Here is a 22,630-nt window from a genome sequence, read left to right as displayed (position 1 = left end):
TTCAGATATTGATTGATTTACCTTTCACATGAGAGTGTCCACACATATTGCCCTCCCACCTCCTTCTCTCTCGAGGAAAACATGTCAAACAAAAGGGAACTTCAAATTGTGAACAGGTTAACAGAAAACTGAACCTCATGAAATCTTTTGATGATATTAGATAAATTGATATTTACCGTTTGCCGCAGAGGTTTATACTTCATACAGCCCCATCATCTCCTCTCATCTCCTCCCACCTCCACTACTCATATTTCCCCTCCTTTTGTAGAAAAAAAAAAACGGTTGTAAAATTGGGCAAATCTCCATCATCTGTCAAGATACTGATATTGAACATATAGAGACTTATGTCAAGTTCGAAAAGCTTCCCTGACTGCAGCTCATGTGTTTAAGGACTTTTAAAGCCACCGTTTCATTGATTCTGTTGCTCATAGACAAACATAAATACCGCCGACAACACAATGGCTGACCCTTATTCATTTTTGGATCAGTTCGGCAGTCTGACATCTTTTCTAGCAAAGCCTCTTTTAGCAGCGTCTTCACAACTCTGTGCTACCGTCATTGGTCACAGCACGGTGACACTACACTGTTTATTGTCGACATTATATTATTATCATTATTATTATAACCTTTATTTAACCAGAAAAAGTCCCATTGAGATTAACAATCTCGTTTTCATATTTGAGATAATAAAAAGAAAAATATCACGAATATAGCTAAAAACAGGTAATTAGCATTACATTAGAAACCATCAACATGATAAGGATGCAATACTATTATGACTGCTTGCCTCACATACGGCCTGTGTTGAAAATAAATAGGCTATGGAAAATGTAATTTTATTAATAGCGTGTTTCTCAGCATGTTTATTAATCAATAGTTTAGCAGATTAAAGGAATACAGTGTGTATTTCTATACTGAATATTGAAAGAAGTCCTATTGGCAAAATTTGCAATTAGCCTACATCAGTTTTGGACATTCAGAAAGTGTCAAACGCAAAGTAACTCGTTGAATATCGTGAATTTAAAAAGTGCACAATCTCACATTTACCGTGAAAAGGTCCTTTTTTCAATGGACGTAGGTTTGTGAAGGTCCAGTGAGAAATGGTTGCTGCAGAGATCTTCGAGTGAAATTAGCCGGGAAATCCGTGTGTTTCACATAGCAACCTTGAAATGTTATGATCTGAAAACACATCTACGTGATTCTCTGATACAGGCGACTTTTGGGTCTAAACTTGAGGGATGGACATCAATCTTCCAAAAGACATTCCCTCATTTGGTGTTTTGATAACCAAAAAAGATTGTAGGTTACAGCACAAAGTGGTACGTTTCCATATTTTAGAGAAAAGCATGATATCTACATTTTTTTTTTATAACTAGACTCAATACAATGTTGCACAGTGCTTAGAAGAAATAAATGTGTATGTAATAAATAAATGTTAATAATATTGTAGGAGTAATGAAAATATTTTTAAATAACAATTTTGTTTAACCTGTTTATATGTTTGACAAACTCTGATGGTTAGTCACACTTGGTAGAAGTTTTTCTTTTACTCATTTGGAATAGTTAAAGTGACCGTAGTTGCAGAAACACTTTTTTGGTGTTTGAAATCTGAGCTCTTTCTGCAAAATGCAGCATCATTACACATAAGCTCTCTTAAAATGACCCTCAACTTACCTGGAACTGTGACATTTTTAACTACCTTTTCAATATGAGGAAATTCAGAACATTAAATTAGTAATGTAACAAAATGTTGCCACATTAGAAATAAAGATTATAGTGATTCAATCAGGGTCGTACCCTGGAGGAAGACTTCTAACATTGCTGGTGACTGCATGATTGAACACTGCTCGGCTGAAACAAACAGAAGACACAAAGCGACAGGAGTGATGCCTCATTATTTAGTCAACAGAGTTCTGTTCTTCTGTTGCACACAGTTTATTTAACAATATGGTATACAAGTAAGAAATGAGTCTTTTACCAGTTTATACAGTGATTTCATTCTCTCTTCCTTATATTTATAGTATTTTACTTAACTTGATTTACAATAGGAGAAAAAGTAAATCCCCCCAATTCAAGTTTTTGTGAGAGGAATGAGGGTTGATAACATTTAGTTTTCCTCAGGGTGAATCTCAAACGTGCCCTTCATCCCTAGATCGCACACAGCTTAGTGTAAAATTCAGAGGATGGGGCATCATCCGAGATGTGGCCTACAAACAACCGGTGATCATTCCAACTCAGCTTAGGGGGCTGGTCTCTTTCTCACGCTCTCTTTACACTTTACAACATTTGTATGACAAAAAAAGTATGACAAATTCTTTTTTTTAATGTCAAAGCAACAATTATCTACACCTGCAAGACAGATTTTTTAAATTCCAGGCCACTGAGATGTAGCTGCAGTCCTTGTTGTGTGTGTTTGTGAAACCGGTCGGAGGTGTAGTTGCTTTAGTGACTGTGAGGGTTTGTGTCAGTGTCTTCATGTGCGCCTGCATACATGCCCGCAGTCCGTTTCCTATTTTAATACAACTGAGTGCTCTTCATACACATAAAGAGGAGGGGAGCGGTCCCTGAACTCATCATCTTGGAGTAATGGTACAACACTAGATTACAATTGCCAGGAATGACAGCTTGAGAGGAGAACAGAACCTGGCCCAATTCCCAGACAAATTATTTTACAGTTTTAACACAAAAAATGCTTTATGTTTCTTTTCCAAAGGTACAAAATAAAAAGATATGAATAATATAATGCAATTGTACATTTTCTTAAAAAAAAAGAAAAGAAACAAGAAAGGCATGAAACCATACCAAAACAAACCAAAAATAAATTGAGTATTGAACACATTTGGTCTCAACCAAAAAATATATTCTTTGTGATTTAAATTTCAATTAAGAAGCAACTTGCAAATCCCTCAACATTTCAAGGAAGAAATACCCATCGCCTGGATTTAGGAAACAATTACATTCCCTACAAGTGTTGACTTTTTTTGTTTTTCTTCAAACCAAACTTTCTTTTTTCTTTTTACAACAGTTGAAACTTTTTACATGTCAGTACAAAAAACGTTCTCAACCATAGAAAGAACAAATAAAGCCCTCTAACAGGTCAAAGAGTCCGAGGGGAAACTAGGACGAAGACGAGTGGGAGGAGGGGTCCCTGGGAGCTAGGTCGTATTCTTCAGTTCCCAGCAGAAATGCTACAATCCCTCCACAAACTTCTCCAAAGTATCCCCTGTAGCATCTCCCACCATCCCCAAGTCACTGTTCAGCCCCCCTCTGTTGGGCGTGTTAAGCTGCGGTAGCATGGCGCTCTGTTCTGGTGTCCCCAAGTGTCCCTGCTCCATGGACCCCGACAGCGGGCCCCCGAGTCCCGGGTGGGGGGAACCCGAGTGTGATGGGGGTGGGTGCTGCGGTGAGGGCTGGGGTTGGTTCTGGACCTGCGGCGAGGGGCTGGAATGCGGCCGTTGCTGCTGGGACTGCTGTTGCGAGGGCGGACAGGGGGACTGGACTGGCGCAGGGGAGCGGACCTGGTTGTTGAGGGCGTTGGCTAGTGTGGGCTGGCCTGGGAGGTGGGCTCCGCCCTGGGGCTGGCCTGCCAGCAGGTGAGTCTGGGGGCTCATGGGGCTGGGCTGGGCAGGAGAGCCCATCTGCTGCTTGAGGACGTTCTGCTGCTGCGGGGGAAGCTGCTGCTGTTGCTGCTGGAGCAGCCGCTGATGCAGTAAGTTCTGAGTGGAGTCCATCCCCATGCCAGGCTGAGCCATCTGAGCCATGGATGGGAGCTGGCCCATGGGTCCTCCGGCTGCTCCTGCACCTGCCTGCATGGCGATCTGCTGCTGCTGTTGCTGCATGCGCAGCTGGGAGTATGTAGTTGCTGTGCCCTGAGTCTGAGCAGGGAACTGGCCTGGATGGCCCTGAGGCATCACTCCTTGTTGCTGCTGTTGCTGTTGCTGTTGCTGTTGTTGTTGTTGTTGTTGTTGTTGTTGCCTTAAGAGTTGCCGGCGGTACAGCTCCTGGATCTGAGGGTTGGTGTTGTGAGCTGCGTTCATCAGCTGGCCTTGGGCCCCTAACGCAGCCATACCCTGCGCAGGAGGCTGCTGGGGCTGCTGAGGGGGCATCCCCGGCCTCTGCACAGCCCCTCCTGGCATGGCCATGGCCTGCATCGCCGGCATGCCGGGCTGCGGCTGCTGACCAGGTTGTTGCTGCTGCTGCGGCTGGTTGGCGTGGTACTTGGCTGTTCGCTGTTTGATGAAAGCGGCCATTAGCTGAGGGTTGGACTTGAGGATGTTGAGGACTTGCTGCTGCTGCTGGGGCGAGCTGGGGGACTTGAGGGTGCGGAGCAGGTCCTGCAGGGCATTGGGTGCAATAGCTCCTGGTCTCTGGGGCGTCTGAGGCCGGGCTCCGGGCTGCTGTGGAATCAGCATCCTCTGTGGAGGCTGCTGCCCGGGGGCCATCATGGCTCTCTGCATGGTCATGGCCTGCTGGGGGGTCTGGCCTGGAACTAGGCCAGGTTGTTGGTTCTGAGCTGCCTGCATGGGCCCTGCAGCTACAGGCCACTGTCCTGGGGCCATGCCTGGTTGCATGACCTGTGGTCCCCGGGGCCCCGGCACCATCTGCATGGGTGGCTGCATCGGTCCAGCCATGCGCTGCTGTGGTTGCTGGGGGTTCATGGGCAGGCCATTGATGTTCACACGGTAGTTCTGCTGGTTCTGTTGGGCCTGTGCCATCAGCTCGATGTGCCGCGCCATCTTGACCGCAGCCAGTGGAGGCGGCTGCTGCAGCTGCTGAGGGGGCTGGGATGGCTGGGGGAGAGGGGACTGCTGCTGGTGTAGAGGGGAGGCCTGGGGCCCCGGTTTGCCCTGAGACAACGGAGTTTGCGGCTGGCCGTTGCGGGGGGCGTTGGGGAAAGATGGGGACATGACGCCTGCTGAGTTGGGGGTCTGGGGCTGGTTGGAGAGCGGCTGCTGGGGCGTCTGGGGAGTATTGGGCTGGGGGTGGGATGTAGGTGTGCTGGGGGCAACAGAGGCCGGTGGGGACGGTAGAGGCATTGTTCTGCCTTGCATGGTCGCCATTCTTCTCCTCATCAGCTGGGCCTGCTGGAGCCGGTGCTGCAGCTGCTGCTGGCGGAGCTTGTGCTTGATGTTCAGGCAGAACGGGACGGGACACTTGTTCTCCTGACAGTGCTTTGCATGGTAGCAGCATAAAGCAATGAGCTGCTTGCATACTGGGCAGCCACCGTTGGTTTTGCGCTTGCAGCTCTTGGTGTGCTGCACCACTCGCTTCATCTTCTGGCAGGACGGCAGAGAGCAGTTGGCGTTGCGACACTGACAAGCGTGGACCAGGGACTGGATGCAGCGTTGGATACTCAAGCGCCTGCTCTCTTGTGGGCTCTTTGAGGCCTCTCCGCTCTGGCCGTTGCTGTCGTCGTCCAGGCCAAGGCCCCACTTCACCATCTGATGCTCGTGCCCCTTTGTGTTGTAACAACTAATGCACAGATCAAAGTCCTGCAGTAAAGAGCAGATGGGGAAAAGTGATTAAAATGAGTCCAACAAAGTTTCATTCCTGATTCATCCCTGTTTCTTCTAACTATATTCCACATACAATGACAAGTTTACTTTTACAGTTTCTGACAGCAGTAATTCCTTCATACTAGCAGTAGTTAACCCACCTCGCACACAGTGCAGTGCCAGCGCGTCTCCACATGGTGCTTGCACTCATTGCACGTGTAGACAAAGCGGTCCTGTCCCTGGTTGTGCAGCTCAACCAGCATGCACATGGTGCTCCACTTGCACCTCCTCAGTGAGCTGAACTCCCAGTGTTTGTCCCTGGCCAGAGTCAGGAAGGCATCGCGGCCATCCATCAGGTCACAAGAGAGCGAGGGGTCAGGGTCAACGATGGGCGGCAGGGTGTTGGCCATGGGACCGGAGTGGAGGTGGATCACAAAGAAAACCTTCAGAAGACAGAGAAAAACAGTAAATAGAGATCAACAAGCACGAGCGAGGTAGCAGGGATTCAGAAATATCAAAAGATTTACATTGTGAAGACATTTATTAAATTAAGGACGGGAGAATCATTTAGTGAAGTTGTAAAGAAGAAACTTTAGTGTTTGACAGAATCAAACTACTGCCCTCAACTGTCCACCATCAAATAAACAAATGTTCATAGAACTCCTGTTGATTCACATTTTCAACACTTTTTTTATTGTGAAGTAAATAATAAATAAAAACAAGTCTGACCTCTTTGTGCTTCTCCATGGAGGCGTAGAGTTTCTGGGACAGATCATTGGCTACATTCGGCATCCCAGGCTTCTTCTTATTGGCTCGGCTCACACTGCTCTTGTTTTTATTGGTCTTCTTGTTGTTCTTCTTCTTAGCGTTTTTGCTGTCACTTGGTGTACCCTGAGGGAGATAAACAACGAAAGACATTCAAGAAAACTGTTAATTAAAATAGATCATTGTCTATTAATAATATAATTCCTCCATCTGTAAAGTTGCAACTTATATCAGCTTATTATAGAGCACAGTCAATTCAAAATGTGTGTGGTAGTCCAAAGCTTAAAAAGAAGTACTCAATAAGAGAATATTATCTTATAAAGAACAAACATAAACTGGAGATATATTCAAATCGATGCGGGTACAACATGATCAAACAGCGACCTCAGGAGTTTCAGAGGCTGCTGTGTTCTCCTCCTTCTTCCTCTCTTCCTCCTCCTGCTCCAGCTCCTTGATGCTCTCCTCCAGCACGTTGGGCCAGAAATCGCCTTCGAAGTACGGCAGCTCGTTAGCGCTGGTCAGACGGTCTTCTGTCGCCTGTTTGAAGATATCCTGAAACACAACACAAAGATGGATTTTAGTTGCTTTCAGAAATCCGGCATACTGAGCATTTACAGGTTTCAAGTGTTGAGGCTGTTTATACAAACAAAGCAACAAACAAGGCTAACAACTATTGACTCAGAAAAATCAACACTTAAGTCAACGCTTTGTCCTTTGTTCTAAATATGACACATCAATATTCAGACCTTATCCTTCTGTTAGTACCTAAAAGATTTCTCCTCTTACCTTGTAGTCATGCAGGATCCTCTCTGCAAAGGCCTTGTCCAGCATCTTCCTGTACCACTCCTGCAGCCTCTTTGGCTTGGGGATCTTCTGGTCGGGAGGATGGCAGTGAAAGATGTAGTCGTCTCCCTCACTGGGTGGACATGCCCAGATGTGGCCTTGGGCATACCTGTGTTCAAACATGGACAAACAATAAGATCAGAGACATTATATGGATCTGTTAGGACATCTGTTGCTTTAGAACCGAATGCCATCACAAAGATAATCCTAAACACTCTTCCCCATGTCTCATCTTTCAAGAGGCGACATGTATAAGGAGTAGTAGTGAAAGGCTTACCCCAGTTTTTTGACATATTCCAGATAGCCAATGAGGATCTCGTGGTACACTGCTGTTCTTAGACCACGAGGTCTGAAGAAGTGAATACTGTCAAGGTATGATATGTAGACCCGTCTGCAGAGGGAGCCAGGGAGAACATGGTCAATCTCACCCATAAAAAGCACCAGAAGTGTGATTACTGACAGCACGTTCGATGATTGAATGTACATACCTAGTGTTCGGAAATGGGCACTCAGAGCCGTATTCCTGCACGTGCATGCCGAAGAAGCACACGTCCGCACCGTCAATCTCCTCAAAGGCAAAAAGTGCTTTGGTTCTGTAGGGGAAGGTCTCAGGCATTTCCCCCGTGTCCACAAACCTGACGTGAAGAAGAAAAGTGAGATATTAGAGAAGCTTCAACACATTTTTTAATTCTGTCTTTGGGTATGGCCTGGTTTCGCTTACTGTATTTGGACAAGGTGTTAAATGTCTGTTTCTATAAAACTTACATTCTCTGATGAAGTACTCTGTAGACGTTTTGGTTTATTATAGTTGTAAAAGTTTAATATTTGTTTATTTATTTTTTATTCTGACAATAAAAGCTGCTTGGAAACAAAACAGCTTTTAGCGTCTCTCGAGAGCATAATGGGACAATTCAAGTCAAGTGGGCTTGAGTCAATAAAAAGCCTTAAATCAGTGAAGCTGAAGATAACAGGTTCTTGGATGAGGGTCTGCTCCCTGCGAGGAAGGGATGAGCAGCGCAGACTTTGATCTCTTGTGATGAAACGGTGAACAACCCTCTGAGGTATTCAGGGCGCTTTTGCACTCCATCTTGTCAAACATGCAGGTTCCACAATCACTCGGAGTGTATAAAAGCTTTATAGAGGGCATTCAGCTTGCATGGCAGGGACTATAAAAATAAGCTCTGAACAAATACGAGCTGTGCCGGTGCATCTACAAATCAAAGAGGGCGAGACAGGTATTTGGTTGCCTGGGACATAATGGCTTCTGTCATTTTGACTGTGGATTCTTTGATGTTCATGTATCGAAAAAGGTTGATCACCAGTAAATAATGATCAGCCATTAAACAGTATAAAGTAATACTTTGCTTATAATTATAAAATGAGATGGTTTGTAAGCTCCTGTCCTCTTGGCTGTGACGCTCTCACCTGGTTTTCATGCCAGGTTTTACTTCCACCGTTTTGTCGGAGCTCGCCACCACTCGCACAAACACCTCTCCGGCCTCTGGGTGGTTCTGTCTCTTCAAGTATTTATTCACACGGTCCTCGATGTACATTCCCAATCGTGTCGACTGCAGCCCTGCAGTGTTCAAACGCACAGAATGGTAGAAAAATGTTAATTCTTTGAACTCCTGGATAAAAAGCCGGGGTAACATTTGGCCTTTATAACCAACAGCAGCCTTTAGCAAACAAGGAAAGCACAAGAACTCATTTGTGTGAGACCATGAGAGCACAAATCTGTTAGCACCAGATGCCATAAAGGGCATATGTTCTCAAAGGGTACAAAAGCTGAAGATGAATACCAGTGAAACCACAAGGCCAACATCAAAATAACAAGGCTGCCACTGCAGCAGAGCCACTGAGAGACACATGCCGTCCATGTGGAGGGGGTTTATATTATCTTGTGTCTTCAGAGCTTGTAAGACAAAGTTGTAATAATCTTTTGACATTGTGAACACTGCATAAAACAAAGTAAGGGCAAGTGAATTAAGAATCTGATAGAGAATAAACTAACGTTTTGCAGAGAACTTGTTTTCCTTTCGTGTTTTCGCACTCTTCTTTAAACAGTTGTCACAGATGAATCTGGAAAGTGACAGAGAGAGAGAGAGAGAGAGAGAGAGAGAGAGAGAGAGAGAGAGATTATTAACTTATTGCAACAACAAATTAAATATGCAAAAATCTATCATGAAAATCAACAGAAAGTAGTGACTGAAAACCTACCCAGCTGGCCAAATGACGTCGTAGTGTAAGACGCAGATCTGGTGCATCTTCCGTCCACAATCTTTACATTCAACAAACCTAAATAAAATAAAAAATACAATGAGAAATCAACACATTTTAATTCAGCTCAAAAGTTCAGAAATCTCCAACGAAATATGTATGTCGCTGAATGAGACATTTTATGCTGCCTGACTCACTCACTGCCATAGAAAGAGAAAAACCTACATAACACCAAGAACACCGTCCAGTTACTGTAGAAGTGGCACTTGTACGTGTGCACCGACATGGATGACAGACTTTTTTATTATACGTATAAAAATTACAAAGACATCTTATAACTTTTCTAATTGAAAAATAGTCCATCAAGTCTTGTATGAAATGTATGAACAGTGATGTCTTAACTGCTGACGCAGCAAGCAACAAAAACATCTGCATTCAAGTTCATGTTCCTCCGGTCGTTACGCACTTGCAAGCATGCCAATGCAAGTGCGCCTTTGTGGGAGGATTAATAATTACAGTGCATGTTATTCATACTAAGTCACAAATGACAATGTGAAAGGCAATCACTGCAGATCAAAGAAATAAAGAGCTGTACTCTCTGATGGAAAAACTCTCATTGGACACACAGTTCTGACAGAGTTTCACTCAGCAGGTGGCGCCGCCGAGTTGTCCCGGGGCCGTAATGAAACCAGAGTGATTGATCAGAGAGCAGCAGAGAGAAAATATGCAGCCGAACACAAAAAGCTCACAAACAAAGCCAGATGTGGGGGCAGAAAATAGCTTTTTAAGATGAGATCAGGAACAAGTAAGCAGGAAAAGCAGTAAATGATTATTAAACACATGTGAGACCTACGTCGGAGAAAGAAGCACGGAAAGATCAAACTTCTTTGTCAGATTAAGTCCATCTTATTGAAAAGGCGAGGGCTTTGTTTCTACTTACGGTTCGGGGTCGAGCACGTCATTCTTCTTCCGTTCAAACTGGTCTTTTGATATCCTCCTGAAGAAAACAAAGAACAGAGAAGAATTAAGAAAAATGAGACAAGCTACAAAAGTCAGTTGAATTTTTCTATCTTTAGTTCAGGGCCATAATTATAATTAGCTGATGTTCAGAGTAGTGTCATCGTCATTGATCCTTCTGATATTACCATTCAATAAAATAGTTCAATAATGGATACCAAGAAAAACACCCACAGTTAGAATCAACATAATAAAGCAGGGAGATATTTCTCCCATCTCTCTATTTTATTATGCCAGGTGCCAAATTCACCGCCACGTATTAGTGTTTTTTAAGGTGCACTCACTTAACCAGTTTACTTACGTCTGCGGCTGTGCGGGATCGTCTCCTAACGTCACGCTCTCTCCCTGGATCTCATTGAAGCACTTCTCACAGAAATGATACCTGCATAACACACATTTAACAATCAGCACATTTAACACTCCACTTTGGGTTTGTTTTTATTGAAGAATAAATAATGGGTGATACTACACTATCACACTAATATTACATTAATATTACGCTACTTGTTTGTGTGGTCCAACACAATTGTGCACAAGCTAGCGCCTGTCTTTTGTGTTTTATAATGGAGAGCAGGGATTCCCTGAGCTCCCATTGAGAGTGTAAATGGTCTGCGCTGCAGGAGCCTCGCGCTGTCCGTCAGGCCGTGCTGTATCACTCCTGCTGCTGTGCTGCGCCGCTCTCAAAGTGGCCAGTTAAAGTGTGAAAAAAGAGCTGCAGTTACACGGTTTATACAGCAGGTGGTGCAAGGGAACGTGGTGTAAGCAGTCATCTGCTGGCTTTTAACCGAGGAAAAAGGCAATGATGGGCAACGCTGTTTGTGGCCTTAACCAAAGCGTTATATTTTCAGCTGTCGTACAACAGAGGGGGCAGCAACACTAAGTTCACACATTCCCTCGATAGATGCCGAGTAAAAGACTGCTTTGTGGCTCTCAGCGTCTGATGCTCTTTTGGGTTTGGGATCGTTAAAGTGTTTCCCTTTATGTGCAGTGCTGGAACCTGACAATAAAAAACTGCTGTGGGGGGCAAAGCAATTTTGTAGATGCATTATAAGTGAATCTGTCAAATCGATACTACAGCCTGGATCACTGCGGTCCCTCTAGAGCCACAGAGCAGCACAGCCCAGGCTGCAGGAGACGGGCTATACAGATGGAATTGCTGCATTTATTGCCCATCAGAAAACAACTGTGCATGCAAATGTGTGACGAGTTTGAGATTAAAATTCCAGCCCCTGCAATTTATTTTATACACAACCATAACTGCAAAGACATACACAAACAAATACACACATCTGTACACACACACACACACACATATATAGACTTGTGTACCTGTTTTGGTAACTGTAGTATGTGCCTCCAGTGGGTATGGTGCAGAGCTGCTTGCCATAGCAACAGAGGGTTTGAGGGGAGAACTCGTACTGCAGATACAAGAAAACAAAGACGGTAAAAATGTTTTAAAGAAAACTATTGAACAAATAAATCCACGTCTCTTACATCAATGCTTTTTGTTTTTAATTGCTGTATCTTTAACTTCCTTGTTGTCAACCCTTCAACTCACCTTTCTCCCGCAGCAGTATCCCAGGCCCTGCATGACGGGGTCGATCTCAGACTCAAACACCTCGGCCAGCTTGGAGCAGTACTTGTAGACTCGGGACGTCTTGCGGTTGTAGAGCCAGGCGTTGTTAAACATCAGCCAGACATCTTCAACGTACTGCCAGGGCTCCTGGTACTGGCCCGTGTCAAGCTTACGCTTTATGGTGGACAGGTCTATTGGGTTCTTAACGATGTCGAAGTAGTCCTGGAGAAGGAAGAAAAAATTATCTTGTTATAGACCTAAACAAGAACAGATGTACTGTGTGCCTCTATGTAAACTTTAGCATTGTTTCAATGGGTAAAAATAAAAACTGCCACTTACCGGGATGCCCAGAAGCATGGGGTCTACTGGCTGTCTGAAGGGGAGGGACTCTGGGTCCTGCCTGTACAGAGACTCCAGAGTCGGCATCAGAGCCTGGCGCAGCTCCTCTGGCTTAAAGACTGAAAAAGAAGAAAGACAAAGGCAAAGTAAACATGAGTAATCTAAAAGGAAAACAAAGATAGTGGGAAATGTTTACTGTAAAACTGTGGGGAAAACAACAGAGGGGGGGGGAGGGTTACTGTAACACTTGTCGAACATTATTCCGACAATATTCAAACAAGCTTCACAGAGCGACCCCTGTACAGTAATGAGAACAACATGCTGGTAAACAACAGCAACATTTAATCCTGGACTCGCTGCATTATGTGTCTTACATGGACTGTTTTGAATTAGAAAACACAACGACACAAGACTTTTTATTTGTCATTTTAACAGCCTGCAAATCCACTGAAATCAAAACTTTGTGTTAGTAGGCATCATGATTTGTTGACTGTATTCAACCAGCCGGTGAAGTGCAAGTTTATTATTTGTGGAAATTTTCTTTCAAGTTCAAAAAAAGGCAAACAAAAGTCTGGTCGTTGTTCTGAGTCAGTCGGACTGATAAGGGCTTAAGTTTGAATGAAACTCAGAATAAATCATGACTGCCTCACGCTTGGCACAGAGCAGCCGCATTAACATTACTGGCAGTGAAGGAAACCCTCTCTGCCTGCTGAGGGGAACTTGTTTCAATCAGTCACAGGCCATACACAGATTTGATTCATCTGTTGGCGTCAGACTCACTTTTCCTCCGTGACTGAGAGGGCGATGAGGAGGTTGTGCTGTTGGCTCCGCCCTCTTCTTCTTCTTTGGGTTCTGTCTTCATTTCCGGCTTCTTCTCCTCCAACTCCATTGGCTCCGGCTTTTCCTCTGGCTCCTCCTTCTTCACCAGCGATGAAGCAGAGTCGTCCTCAGTCTACAGAGAAAGAAGGAACATGACTTTTACCTTCATTATGTTCTTAAAACCAAATCAAAAGAGTTGGAGGGCTTACAGTATTCATCTCTCATTTGTAAAACTTGTCATTACCTGAAGTTTGAGGTTGTTTTATTGATAATACAAGCGCATGGAAATTCTGAGGCACACTTCACTTTAGAACAGTACAGAATCTTCCTTGTACCTAAACGTCGTCTATTAGAACTTGGAGTAACGTTAAACTTAGCACAGCTCCTGTTTAGAGAAGCCGGCTGGAATACCCACTAAGGAGCCAATACTCGACGTCATACCTGTGCTCCCTTCACCCAATATGTAAACTTTGTACACTTGACTGCGTGGAGCTCCTTGCAATGATAGTAAGTAACACAGGGCCAGCAGGCAACAGTTGATGAATGAATGTAACCCATAGCTCAGATTTTATAATGACATTGTTTTGAAAACATGATGAAGGTAAAAATCTTCTTCCTTATTGCTGAATGCTGATAAGTTATCGTTAGATGAATTTCCTGCTCGTCTTGGTCTGTTGTCTGTTATGTAACTTTTTGTGCTGCTGTCTTGGCAGCATCTCAATGGGGATTACTTCCTGGTTAAATAAAGGTTAAAGAAAAAATATTAAATAAATTGACAAAGAAACCCGACTTAAAGTGATAATCTGGAAGATTTTCATGTAAATAAATGTCTGCTCAATCTATTGCTGAATGAGGTAACGCAATGGTGATTGAGCTGATGACCCACTGATGAAAGCCTTTGCATTTCAGTATATAGTATTATTATGGACTGGGTGAAAAAATCACAAGCGGCGCCCAGTTAGTGACACGTTTTCCATCACCCAGCAGTGGTTGGTCTGCCAGAGAGGGTAGGCGGAGCTAAGTGGCTGAAACACTTATCTACTATGGCTGAGCAAACGAAGGAAAGATCGATGACGACAGATACAACTTCAAAAATAAGTGAAAATCCAAAAAAAGAAACAAATTCGACGCTCAGATAAAGCAAACAGTCTAAAAAGGAAAGCGACCGTCAAAATCAAGAATTACAACCAGAGCCAACCGTGTACGTCACACATGCAACATTGTCTGGATATCTGGGAAGTGTGCTCCCGCAATTACCGTTTATCACCATAGGTGCCGCCAAAGAGAACGAAACTGAGATCTTGGAGATAACAACTTTAAATGTGGCTCTATCGCAACATGGCCAATACCCGATCAGCTTAATAAAAGCTTTATCAGGACCTATAACATTCAGACATATAAGAGTATCTCTACTCAAAATGAGGATATTTTGCTTTTTCGGGATATAACGCATTTTTGTATTTTCCGCCTGTAAAACATGGTGAGAACGGTACGAGTTGTTTCATCCATTATGTCCAAACATGAGAAGATCACTCGTTCATTTAGGTTTCATCAAGTTTGCTGATTGTTTGGTTGATTTTTAGTTTGGTGAAGGATAAAGGCGCTTCGGAATAGGTATTACTTAGCGCAACAATAACAACTGACCTTTCAATATCAAAACAAGGTTTTTCTTATACATTTACAGTAAAAATATATGAAATGTTGAGCAAATATACTGACGATCATACAAAAATAATTTAATATGTTCATGCTATATGAGCTTTATCTAAAAACACAGGGAAGGATGAAACCTTAAAGAGGGAACACACAGAGGAGTTAAAAGCGTAGCACATAGCTTCAACAAACCTCCATCTTGGGCTCAGTTTTGCCGCCAGCGGCCTCAAACTCCTGTTGGTCATGGTGCGGCTCTGTTTTGATCTCCTGGGCAGGCAGGTCGGCACTGGCAGCTGAAGCTGGGGTGGGCACCCGGTTATCCAGACTGGCCCCTGGTTGAGACAGCTGAAACAAAGAGGAGGGGGGCAGAGCGAGAGGAAAAACATGAGCCTCTGGTAACAGCTTCATTTCTCTTTTTGCATGCAGGGCTGAAGCCATGACACGGATGATCGCCTCTCGCATTGATTTTACGTCATGTAACATTCCTCTATGATGGACGCTGGCGGAGATGCAGTTATTAGACAGAAAGGTGGATGGGACAGAGTGGTACATGGCAGTCGAAGGATGGGAGCTTGGATGGGGGGGGGGCAGAGTGAAGGGCATGCGAAGGGTCTCAGTCTCACCGGCGTGGTAGGGGGCTGAGGCAGAGGCTGCGTCTGTGCTGCAGCGGGGAGCTCCGCCTGGGGTTGGGGCTGGGTGGGACGGGGTGGGGTGGCACCCGGGGCTGGGGCAGGGCCGGGGAGGGTGGGGGTGGAGCTGCGGCTGGAGGACTGGGGGTGCGGCAGGTTAGTGGCCCCCCCAGCCGTGGAGGCGGAGGAGGCGGCAGGCGGAGGCGTGGAGTGCAAGGGGGTTTGGGAGGAGGCTAGCTGAGGGCCCAGCGAGGGGCCAAGTGCATTCATGGGGAGGTTAGCGCTCTGCTGCTGCTGCTGCTGGAGAGAAGGACACACACAAAGAGCAGGCGGACACACACACAGACACAAACGCACAAGATAAGCAGACAAACACACAGTTATAAGACAAACACGACACAACACACAATTTAAAATTTAGGGAGTACTGTGTGGTTGCTACGAGAACAATTTTAAGGGAATTAGTGCGTCGTATGATTGATGAGAAAAGTTTGAGTTTAGTTGCCCAGCAGCTAGTTGGAATTAGCACAACTTTGTAGCAATTCTTAAAGGGATAGTATTATTGACAACAGACAGTCCAACTTGGTTTGCTGCAGCTCCCCACTCCTCGTCTCTCTTCGTGTCTCACCTGGGTGACGGCAGCCTGTGCTGGAGGCTGGCCCATGCCGGGCCCCACCGTGACATTCATGGTGCCCGTTGCAGCGACTGCAGCAGATCCTGGAGGAAACTGTGTCTGAGCCAGAAACTGTCCCTGGCTGGCCGTCTGGCCTACCATGTTAGCGCCACCGTGTCCGGCCATCATGCCCTGGGCCTGGGGCATCCTGGAGGGAGACATGCCCATCTACAAGGCAGGACAGATGATGTTAGCATGAACAGTACAGATAAACAGTTACATTATTAGAAATACTATGAGCTTCTTTTGTCCCTTGTTCTCTTACTGAGTGAAAGAGCTGCCCAACATCCAATTAGTAATTCAGTCGTGCAGGAAGTCACAGAGTCAAAGACACTGTGCTGTTACAGTATTGTAACTGATGGGAAAATCTGTCCTCACTTTGCCATCACTTCAACCCACACCTTGTATTCACCTCAGTGCAGTGTTTTTTTAAAGTTCAAGCTTGGATCTCACACCTGAGTTCACAAAAGCTCTTCTTAGCACTATACAGTAAAGCACCACTGTGCTCTCTTCTATCCACGTTACCCCAGTTTTCTCACTTCTATGCACACTGCTTGTGCATGCAGACAGCATGTGCCTGTGTATATTTGTGTGCTGTGATTTGCGTGCCCTCTCACCGCTGGGACGGAGCTCATGTTCATTTGCTGCGGGTGGTTCATGGGTGAGGCAGCTCGGGCTCCCATTGGTGCCTGGGACAGCTGGGCGTTGGGCAGAGCCATGTGGTTGAACTGGTTGATTACTGTACAGAAGACGGACATGTTCAGCAGCAGACAAACGTGCTGAAGGACCACACATTAGGTTATGTCTCTGTTGGCCTATTAGCTTTCAATTAACCCATCATGCGTTTACATGCATCAACTCTCCAGTCAAAAACATACTTTTTGACATAATGATGAAGCAGCACGCGGCATCTCTTATTCCTGCAAACACTTTGGTCCCTTTCCAATGATTGTTTACCTTCCTCACGTCATCTCAAGTGTTCTGCTTCACAAACATTTGTTTTGCTCTGCATTCTGGGCTCTAGTTGGTTTAACAACCTTAGTCTGAAAATACCATGCGCAACATGCAATATCTAAGACCTACCTTGTGGAACCTGCATGCGATTCATGATCTGATTTGGCATGTTGGGCAGAGGAACAGGTCCATCTAAAAAAAAACATTGAAGCTTTAGTTCAACATGACCAAATATCACAAAAAACATATAATCCGTCAACACAAATAATCCATTATGTATTATTAACTTTATGCAGGGATATAGTTGTTAGAGGTGGAAAGTAACTAATTACGTGACTGTAATTGAGTAGTCTTTTTTGTGTACTTGTAACATCGGTAATTTGACTTTTACTTAAGTAGGTTTCATTTGAAGTATTGTTCTTCACAACATTTAAAATCACATCCGATACTGAGTAAAAAAAATGTAGGCCTGAATAAAAAACGAAGGGAAAAAAATCACACCCCGTAAACAACTGCAGTGCATGATGGGCAGGAGAACAAACTGCCGCTACATCACCAGGAAGATGGAGATGGACAGTCAGACAGCAGTGGTGCACAGCCAGCTGAAGGCCAAACAGTGAGTTCTGATACTGAGATTTTAGTCTTCTTTGGTTCATTTAGGGAAAGTCACAACACTAATAGATTTGCAGTCTGACTGTTGTTGGTGTTTGTTGGTGAAGAACAGAAGGATGGTCTACAGAATCCACAGTTTATGCCTCCTTCAATGGTTGTATTGTTTGAAAATGTTTGATGGGATGTCTGAACTAAAATAACACATTATACCTCTCTAAGGCTTTTAAATGTTGCGGGTCGACATGTTTTATTTTTTGCACTTTAATTTGTAAAGATTTTCCTTTAATTAAAAACAATACGTTTGAGAGGTACATCCCCTTGTCCTTTTTACACTAAACAGGAGAGACTCCCCTCCCGTTGTTGAAAAACTAACTTTTACTTAATGTACATTTTAAACAAGCTACTTTTTACTTTAGTACATTTTTAGACTGGTAATTTGACTTGTACTTAAGTCAGTAATAGTACTTTTTAGGGATGTCAATCGATTCAAATATTTAATCGTGATTAATCGCATGGTTGTCCATAGTTAACTCGCGATTAATGGCAAATTAATCACACATTTTTTACCTTTTGTAAAAGTTTTGAATCCTCTTATCAACATGGGAATGGACAAATATGCTTCCTTTATGCAAATGTATGTTTATTATTACTGCAACATTCCAAAACAATGACAAATACTGTCCAGAATATTCTACAGAATAACCTCAAAGGTACTGCATGCTCAAAAAATACGCTGAAAGCAGAACAGGCCAATCATCACATATATCATTGATTTCGGTGAGAAGCACATCACATGTAGACTTACTCAGTCTGGATCACCCTCTCTCTAGATGCTGATTTCTTCCTTCCACAGTTTAATTGTACTCTCTTCTTCACCTTAATTCTCAACCTACTTTAATCTGATCACTTCACTTTGCTTCAGTCCCCCAACACACCTGCACCTCTGCTCTCTGCACAGCTTCTGGCCCCGCCCCCTCTTTCTGTCTGTCTCTCTGTCTGTCTGCTGTGTTGACTCTCTTCATCAGCAGTCTGTTTAATTCAGTCACAAAAGTTAAATAATTTCTCTCGCAATTCAGTTCTCACAGCACGTGAGCCGCGTGTGCACGAGGGACTTTATCAATGACGCAAACGATCAATCGTTACTGAATGACATCTGCACCTTGGATAAGCTTTATAAACGGCGACAATCAATGCATTTACAATAGGGACACACAGAGATACACAGTAGGATGTTTACATTGCGTTACAGAACTGTATATGATTGTGTGCGGACAGAGAGCGTCTGTGCTCTTCCTCAACAAGAAGAGCAGGCGAACGACCGGCAAAAGTAGCGGAAACACTGCCGGTGGTAACTCCGTTCACATCGACAGTAAAAACACATAATTTTAGTCTTGTCCAGAGAACCATCTAGCGGGGCTTTTGGGCTGAATTTGTCATTTAAAAGAGCCTTTTCTTTATCCATTTCTTCTCACCGAGGTTCGTTTCTGCATGCTATCCACAACATTGCGGCTTCATTGCTTCCTGATTTCTCAAACTACGGGGCGGGCGGAGGGTCATAATAATAGAAAACGCGTGCGCTAATCGCGCTTTAAAATAATTAGTGGCTTTAAAGGGAATGTGCGTTAACGCCTTATTAACGACTTTGTAAGCCCTAGTACTTTTACTTGAGAAGAATATTTTGGTACTCTTTCCACCTCTGATAATTGTACTTAAACTACTAAAAACATGACAAACAGCTGAATGTAGAGCATTATGGATCAAATCTTTCTTTAAGCTACAGAGGGGAAAATCACCTCCATATAAATAGATAATAGAAAAAACTCAGTTTGTCAGTGCATAGAGTACCTGTCAAATCCAGAAATCTTAACACAATGGTGGGCATCATTTCACAAAGTGGCCTGATAAAACCAGAGACATTAAAATTTGTATCTTCCTCTGCATAAAATTTATAGCAGGATCTCTTCTGCCTGACAAAGTTTCTAAAACATTTCCTTTTTCAAAAATGTTTAATGAACCTCTAAATTTTACCTTTCAACTCAACGTTTCCCTGAGATTCTGCAAGTCTTCAAACGTTGTACTCACTCTGTGGCCTTGGGCCAAAGGCATTGGGCTGGGGAAGGCCGGCCTGCTGCGTCCCCTGGGCGGCCAAAGGTGCCTGGTTGATGATCTGCTTTTGTAGCCTGGAGCGCCTCTTCTCCTCCAGCTCCTTTTGGATTTTATAGATTTTTTCAGCCAGAAAGTGGTAGTATTCATCCTGAGGGGAGGTGAGGGGGAAGAAGTTAGTAAAAGTTGATGAGCCAGATAGTTTAAGAAAAAAAAGTAAAGTAAAAGAGATGAAAACAGGAATAATACAGAAAAGTACTGTGCATGTTTTGGCAGTGCTGAAAGGTCTTCAGCTTGGCTTTGATAAGGAACTTGAAAAATTCAAGTTTGGATCAAGTTGAGACCCATTTCAGGAAACCTACCCGGCTGTTAGCGGACTCGTACATGTCCCCCTCCACCTTTCTGGCGTAGGCCACCAGGTTCTCCATTCGTCTGTCCTTCAAAGCTGCCGGGTCAGGGGTCGGGAATATGGCTTGTACTCTGCCACAGAAGGACAAGATTTGCGGACTTGAATATATCTTGTATTTTCTACTGTAATTTCAAATTTGCTTAAAAACCAGGCCCTGCAACTTCAGACAAGAGAGAGGGACAATGATGCATAAAAAACAGTTTAATCTCTCCTGCAGCAGTTTGCACTCACAGTTTGTGTACGAGGTGATTGCGCAGGTCCTGAGTGACGTGCTCGTGCCACGCTTTCCTGGTGCCTGTGGCAGAGATGGGTGCTGCTGTGGGAAGGTTTCCCATTGAGCCCACAGACGACCCGTCTGACAGCAGCTGACTGGGGGTGCAACAGGAGGAAGGTTAAATATTACAGCTATGATTTCTGTGTTTATATAGCCACCATTACATTTCTCAATCATCACCAGAATAGAATCTGGTTCCGGTAAACCTGCTTATTAAATTCATTTAAGTGTCTAGCAAACCAATAAAAACCTTTTAGGGTCAACAAATGAATGTAGTCTTTGGTGGACTCACTTGTTAGTGTTGAGTGTGTTGGGAAGGGAGTCTGTGTGCAGGTTGGTCTGATCTGAAGCGGTCACGCCCATTGTCCCACCTCCAAGAGCCATCTGGTTACCTGTAAATACAAAACGCAGTGAGCAAACAGCACTGCCTCGATTTCATCATCACAACAGCTCAGTCCTAGTCTGGCTTTGAATGGCCGCCATGTCTAAAACTTAAAGAGTACCTAATACTATAAACACATGCTAAAATGCAGCTTGGTTTGATTCGGAGTCGGCTTCACAACAAATACCACAATTTGTTTTTGGGATATTCTCAGGTTTTGACCCATTTAGGGTTCGATGTGTATTTTCAAGTTAAGTATGAGGTCACAAATTAAAGGAAAAGCCTGTGTGCTTCACCCCTTTAGGGAGGAGATCTGGAGGCTCTGTTATATGGTGGCGGGCATTTCTTAAAGTCCATGCAAATGACAGTAGTATCTCTGCCAGGATGATTATGCCCTGAGCCAAAGAACACAGGGACTCACTGAACGGTTCGGTGAGTATGACAATGATTTGAATCACATATTATGGCTTTTGCAGTAATCAGATCTGAACCCAAGTGAACACCTATGGGAGATTTTGGAGAGTTGTAAAATCAAAGCCAAGGTGCATTGAAGCTGTTCTGGTGGCCTAACAGACACTAGGTATGACACTATGAGTTGTGTAACGACTGTACATACATCCATGTTTCAGGTTTCTTAAAACTGCTCATAGAAAATACACAAGTCCAATCCTCCCCTCTGGCTTTACCAAGTGCATTGATGGGTCTCATCTGCTGCGGAAGCTGCTGTTGTTGCTGGCCCTGTGCGTTCTGAGTCCCTGCGGTCTGTCCTGGGCCCGCAGCCTGCTGGGCCTGCCCGGCAGCCTGGCTGCTGTAGGGCAACCCGAGTGCCGCGTAGGCTCTCTGCATGGAGCTGGGGTCTATGGGGGCTGAGGTATTGATGGTGGGAGCACTTGGCTGGCCCACACCAACTGAGGACATGGGGTTCTGGAGGCCCGTATTAGGGGAGCTCAGCATGGCTGTGGAGAGAGACAGAGAAGACTTATAACAGGTAGCACCAAATACACACGCATAGCAGGATGAAGTCACATGACCGCATGATACAGAGAGAACATTAATGCAAGGCTAAATGCTTGAAACAGCAGTGAACTGAATAAATGCATAAATCTCTTCAGGGGACAGGGCGTTAGGATATTTCTCTGGGTTCAGGCTCCGGTTGGGCTGAAAAAGCTGAAAAAGCTCGTAGTTTGTGGAAAGACACAAATCAGAGGAGGCAGAACAAAGAAATACTGCATTGTGTTTGTGTTGGCAGGAGAGACACAAGCTCCAGCATCATGTTCTTTAACATGCGAGCCAAACAGGGACAGACCAGCACGGCAACGCTGTGAAAAAAGTGTGAAGTAAGTAATACAACTAAAGAAGAGAGGAGGGACAGGATGGTCGGGCAGGAAAGAAAACAGAGTAGGAACCTGTGACAACAATTACATGAAGGGAGTGAGAAACATAACAGAAAGAAAAACAGCGTAAGTGAGAGGCAGAGAGAGCGTCGAATTCAGCTCTGTTGTAATGGGGAGTCACGGTGAACAGCTAAACAGCGGCTCAGAGAGACACTTCAAACTCACGCTCTGCGTTTCCACCCTCTCTCCCTCCATCAGACTCTTTTCCCTCCTGTGTGTCGGATTACAACACCAGCAGGACCACTCTCTCACCCACTGAGTGCTTTTACTCTTCGTGAAGTAACACTCTTTTCAGGTTTCAGAGAAGCAACAAGCAGTCCTAATTCTGTCACTGTGGGCCATTAGAGATCAATACACCGACATAAATCCTGGAACGACTGCGATAAAGATGGAAACATTTGGAAGATAACCCCAGAGCTCGCCTCGTCTAGATTTCCTGCTTGTTCAACACAGACAACAAACACGAGGCTGAGTTT

At 44.4% G+C, this 22,630-nt stretch overlaps 1 protein-coding gene across 2 annotated transcripts in view; it reads right to left on the bottom strand.

Annotated features, from left to right (window-relative positions):
- Positions 1-2,763: 2,763 nt before the first annotated feature.
- Positions 2,764-22,630, bottom strand: part of crebbpa (CREB binding protein a) — a 50,251-nt gene continuing 30,384 nt past the window's right edge. The window contains exons 6-31 of one of the 2 annotated variants that reach the window (XM_069665490.1): positions 21,447-21,716; positions 20,671-20,770; positions 20,336-20,473; positions 20,058-20,175; positions 19,675-19,846; positions 17,110-17,172; positions 16,644-16,765; positions 15,982-16,194; positions 15,348-15,653; positions 14,917-15,069; positions 13,033-13,204; positions 12,253-12,371; positions 11,896-12,135; positions 11,667-11,755; positions 10,639-10,719; positions 10,261-10,317; positions 9,321-9,398; positions 9,115-9,182; positions 8,529-8,679; positions 7,592-7,738; positions 7,381-7,494; positions 7,047-7,212; positions 6,645-6,812; positions 6,225-6,386; positions 5,657-5,938; positions 2,764-5,492 (exon numbers count right to left, since the gene is read on the bottom strand). In XM_069665490.1, coding sequence (XP_069521591.1) covers positions 3,189-5,492; positions 5,657-5,938; positions 6,225-6,386; positions 6,645-6,812; positions 7,047-7,212; positions 7,381-7,494; positions 7,592-7,738; positions 8,529-8,679; positions 9,115-9,182; positions 9,321-9,398; positions 10,261-10,317; positions 10,639-10,719; positions 11,667-11,755; positions 11,896-12,135; positions 12,253-12,371; positions 13,033-13,204; positions 14,917-15,069; positions 15,348-15,653; positions 15,982-16,194; positions 16,644-16,765; positions 17,110-17,172; positions 19,675-19,846; positions 20,058-20,175; positions 20,336-20,473; positions 20,671-20,770; positions 21,447-21,716 — 6,053 coding nt within the window. In that variant the 3' untranslated portion in view covers positions 2,764-3,188. The remainder of the gene's footprint in view (positions 5,493-5,656; positions 5,939-6,224; positions 6,387-6,644; positions 6,813-7,046; positions 7,213-7,380; positions 7,495-7,591; positions 7,739-8,528; positions 8,680-9,114; positions 9,183-9,320; positions 9,399-10,260; positions 10,318-10,638; positions 10,720-11,666; positions 11,756-11,895; positions 12,136-12,252; positions 12,372-13,032; positions 13,205-14,916; positions 15,070-15,347; positions 15,654-15,981; positions 16,195-16,643; positions 16,766-17,109; positions 17,173-19,674; positions 19,847-20,057; positions 20,176-20,335; positions 20,474-20,670; positions 20,771-21,446; positions 21,717-22,630) is intronic. The other variant, XM_069665489.1, reaches the window with a different exon arrangement.

Source organism: Semicossyphus pulcher, unplaced genomic scaffold (assembly GCF_022749685.1).
Source record: "Semicossyphus pulcher isolate SPU_LCO1_2020_fin unplaced genomic scaffold, fSemPul1.0.p SCAF_17, whole genome shotgun sequence".
NCBI lineage: Eukaryota > Metazoa > Chordata > Actinopteri > Labriformes > Labridae > Semicossyphus > Semicossyphus pulcher.
Note: the sequence above shows the minus strand (reverse complement) of the source record. Positions and strands in the feature narration are given on the sequence as shown.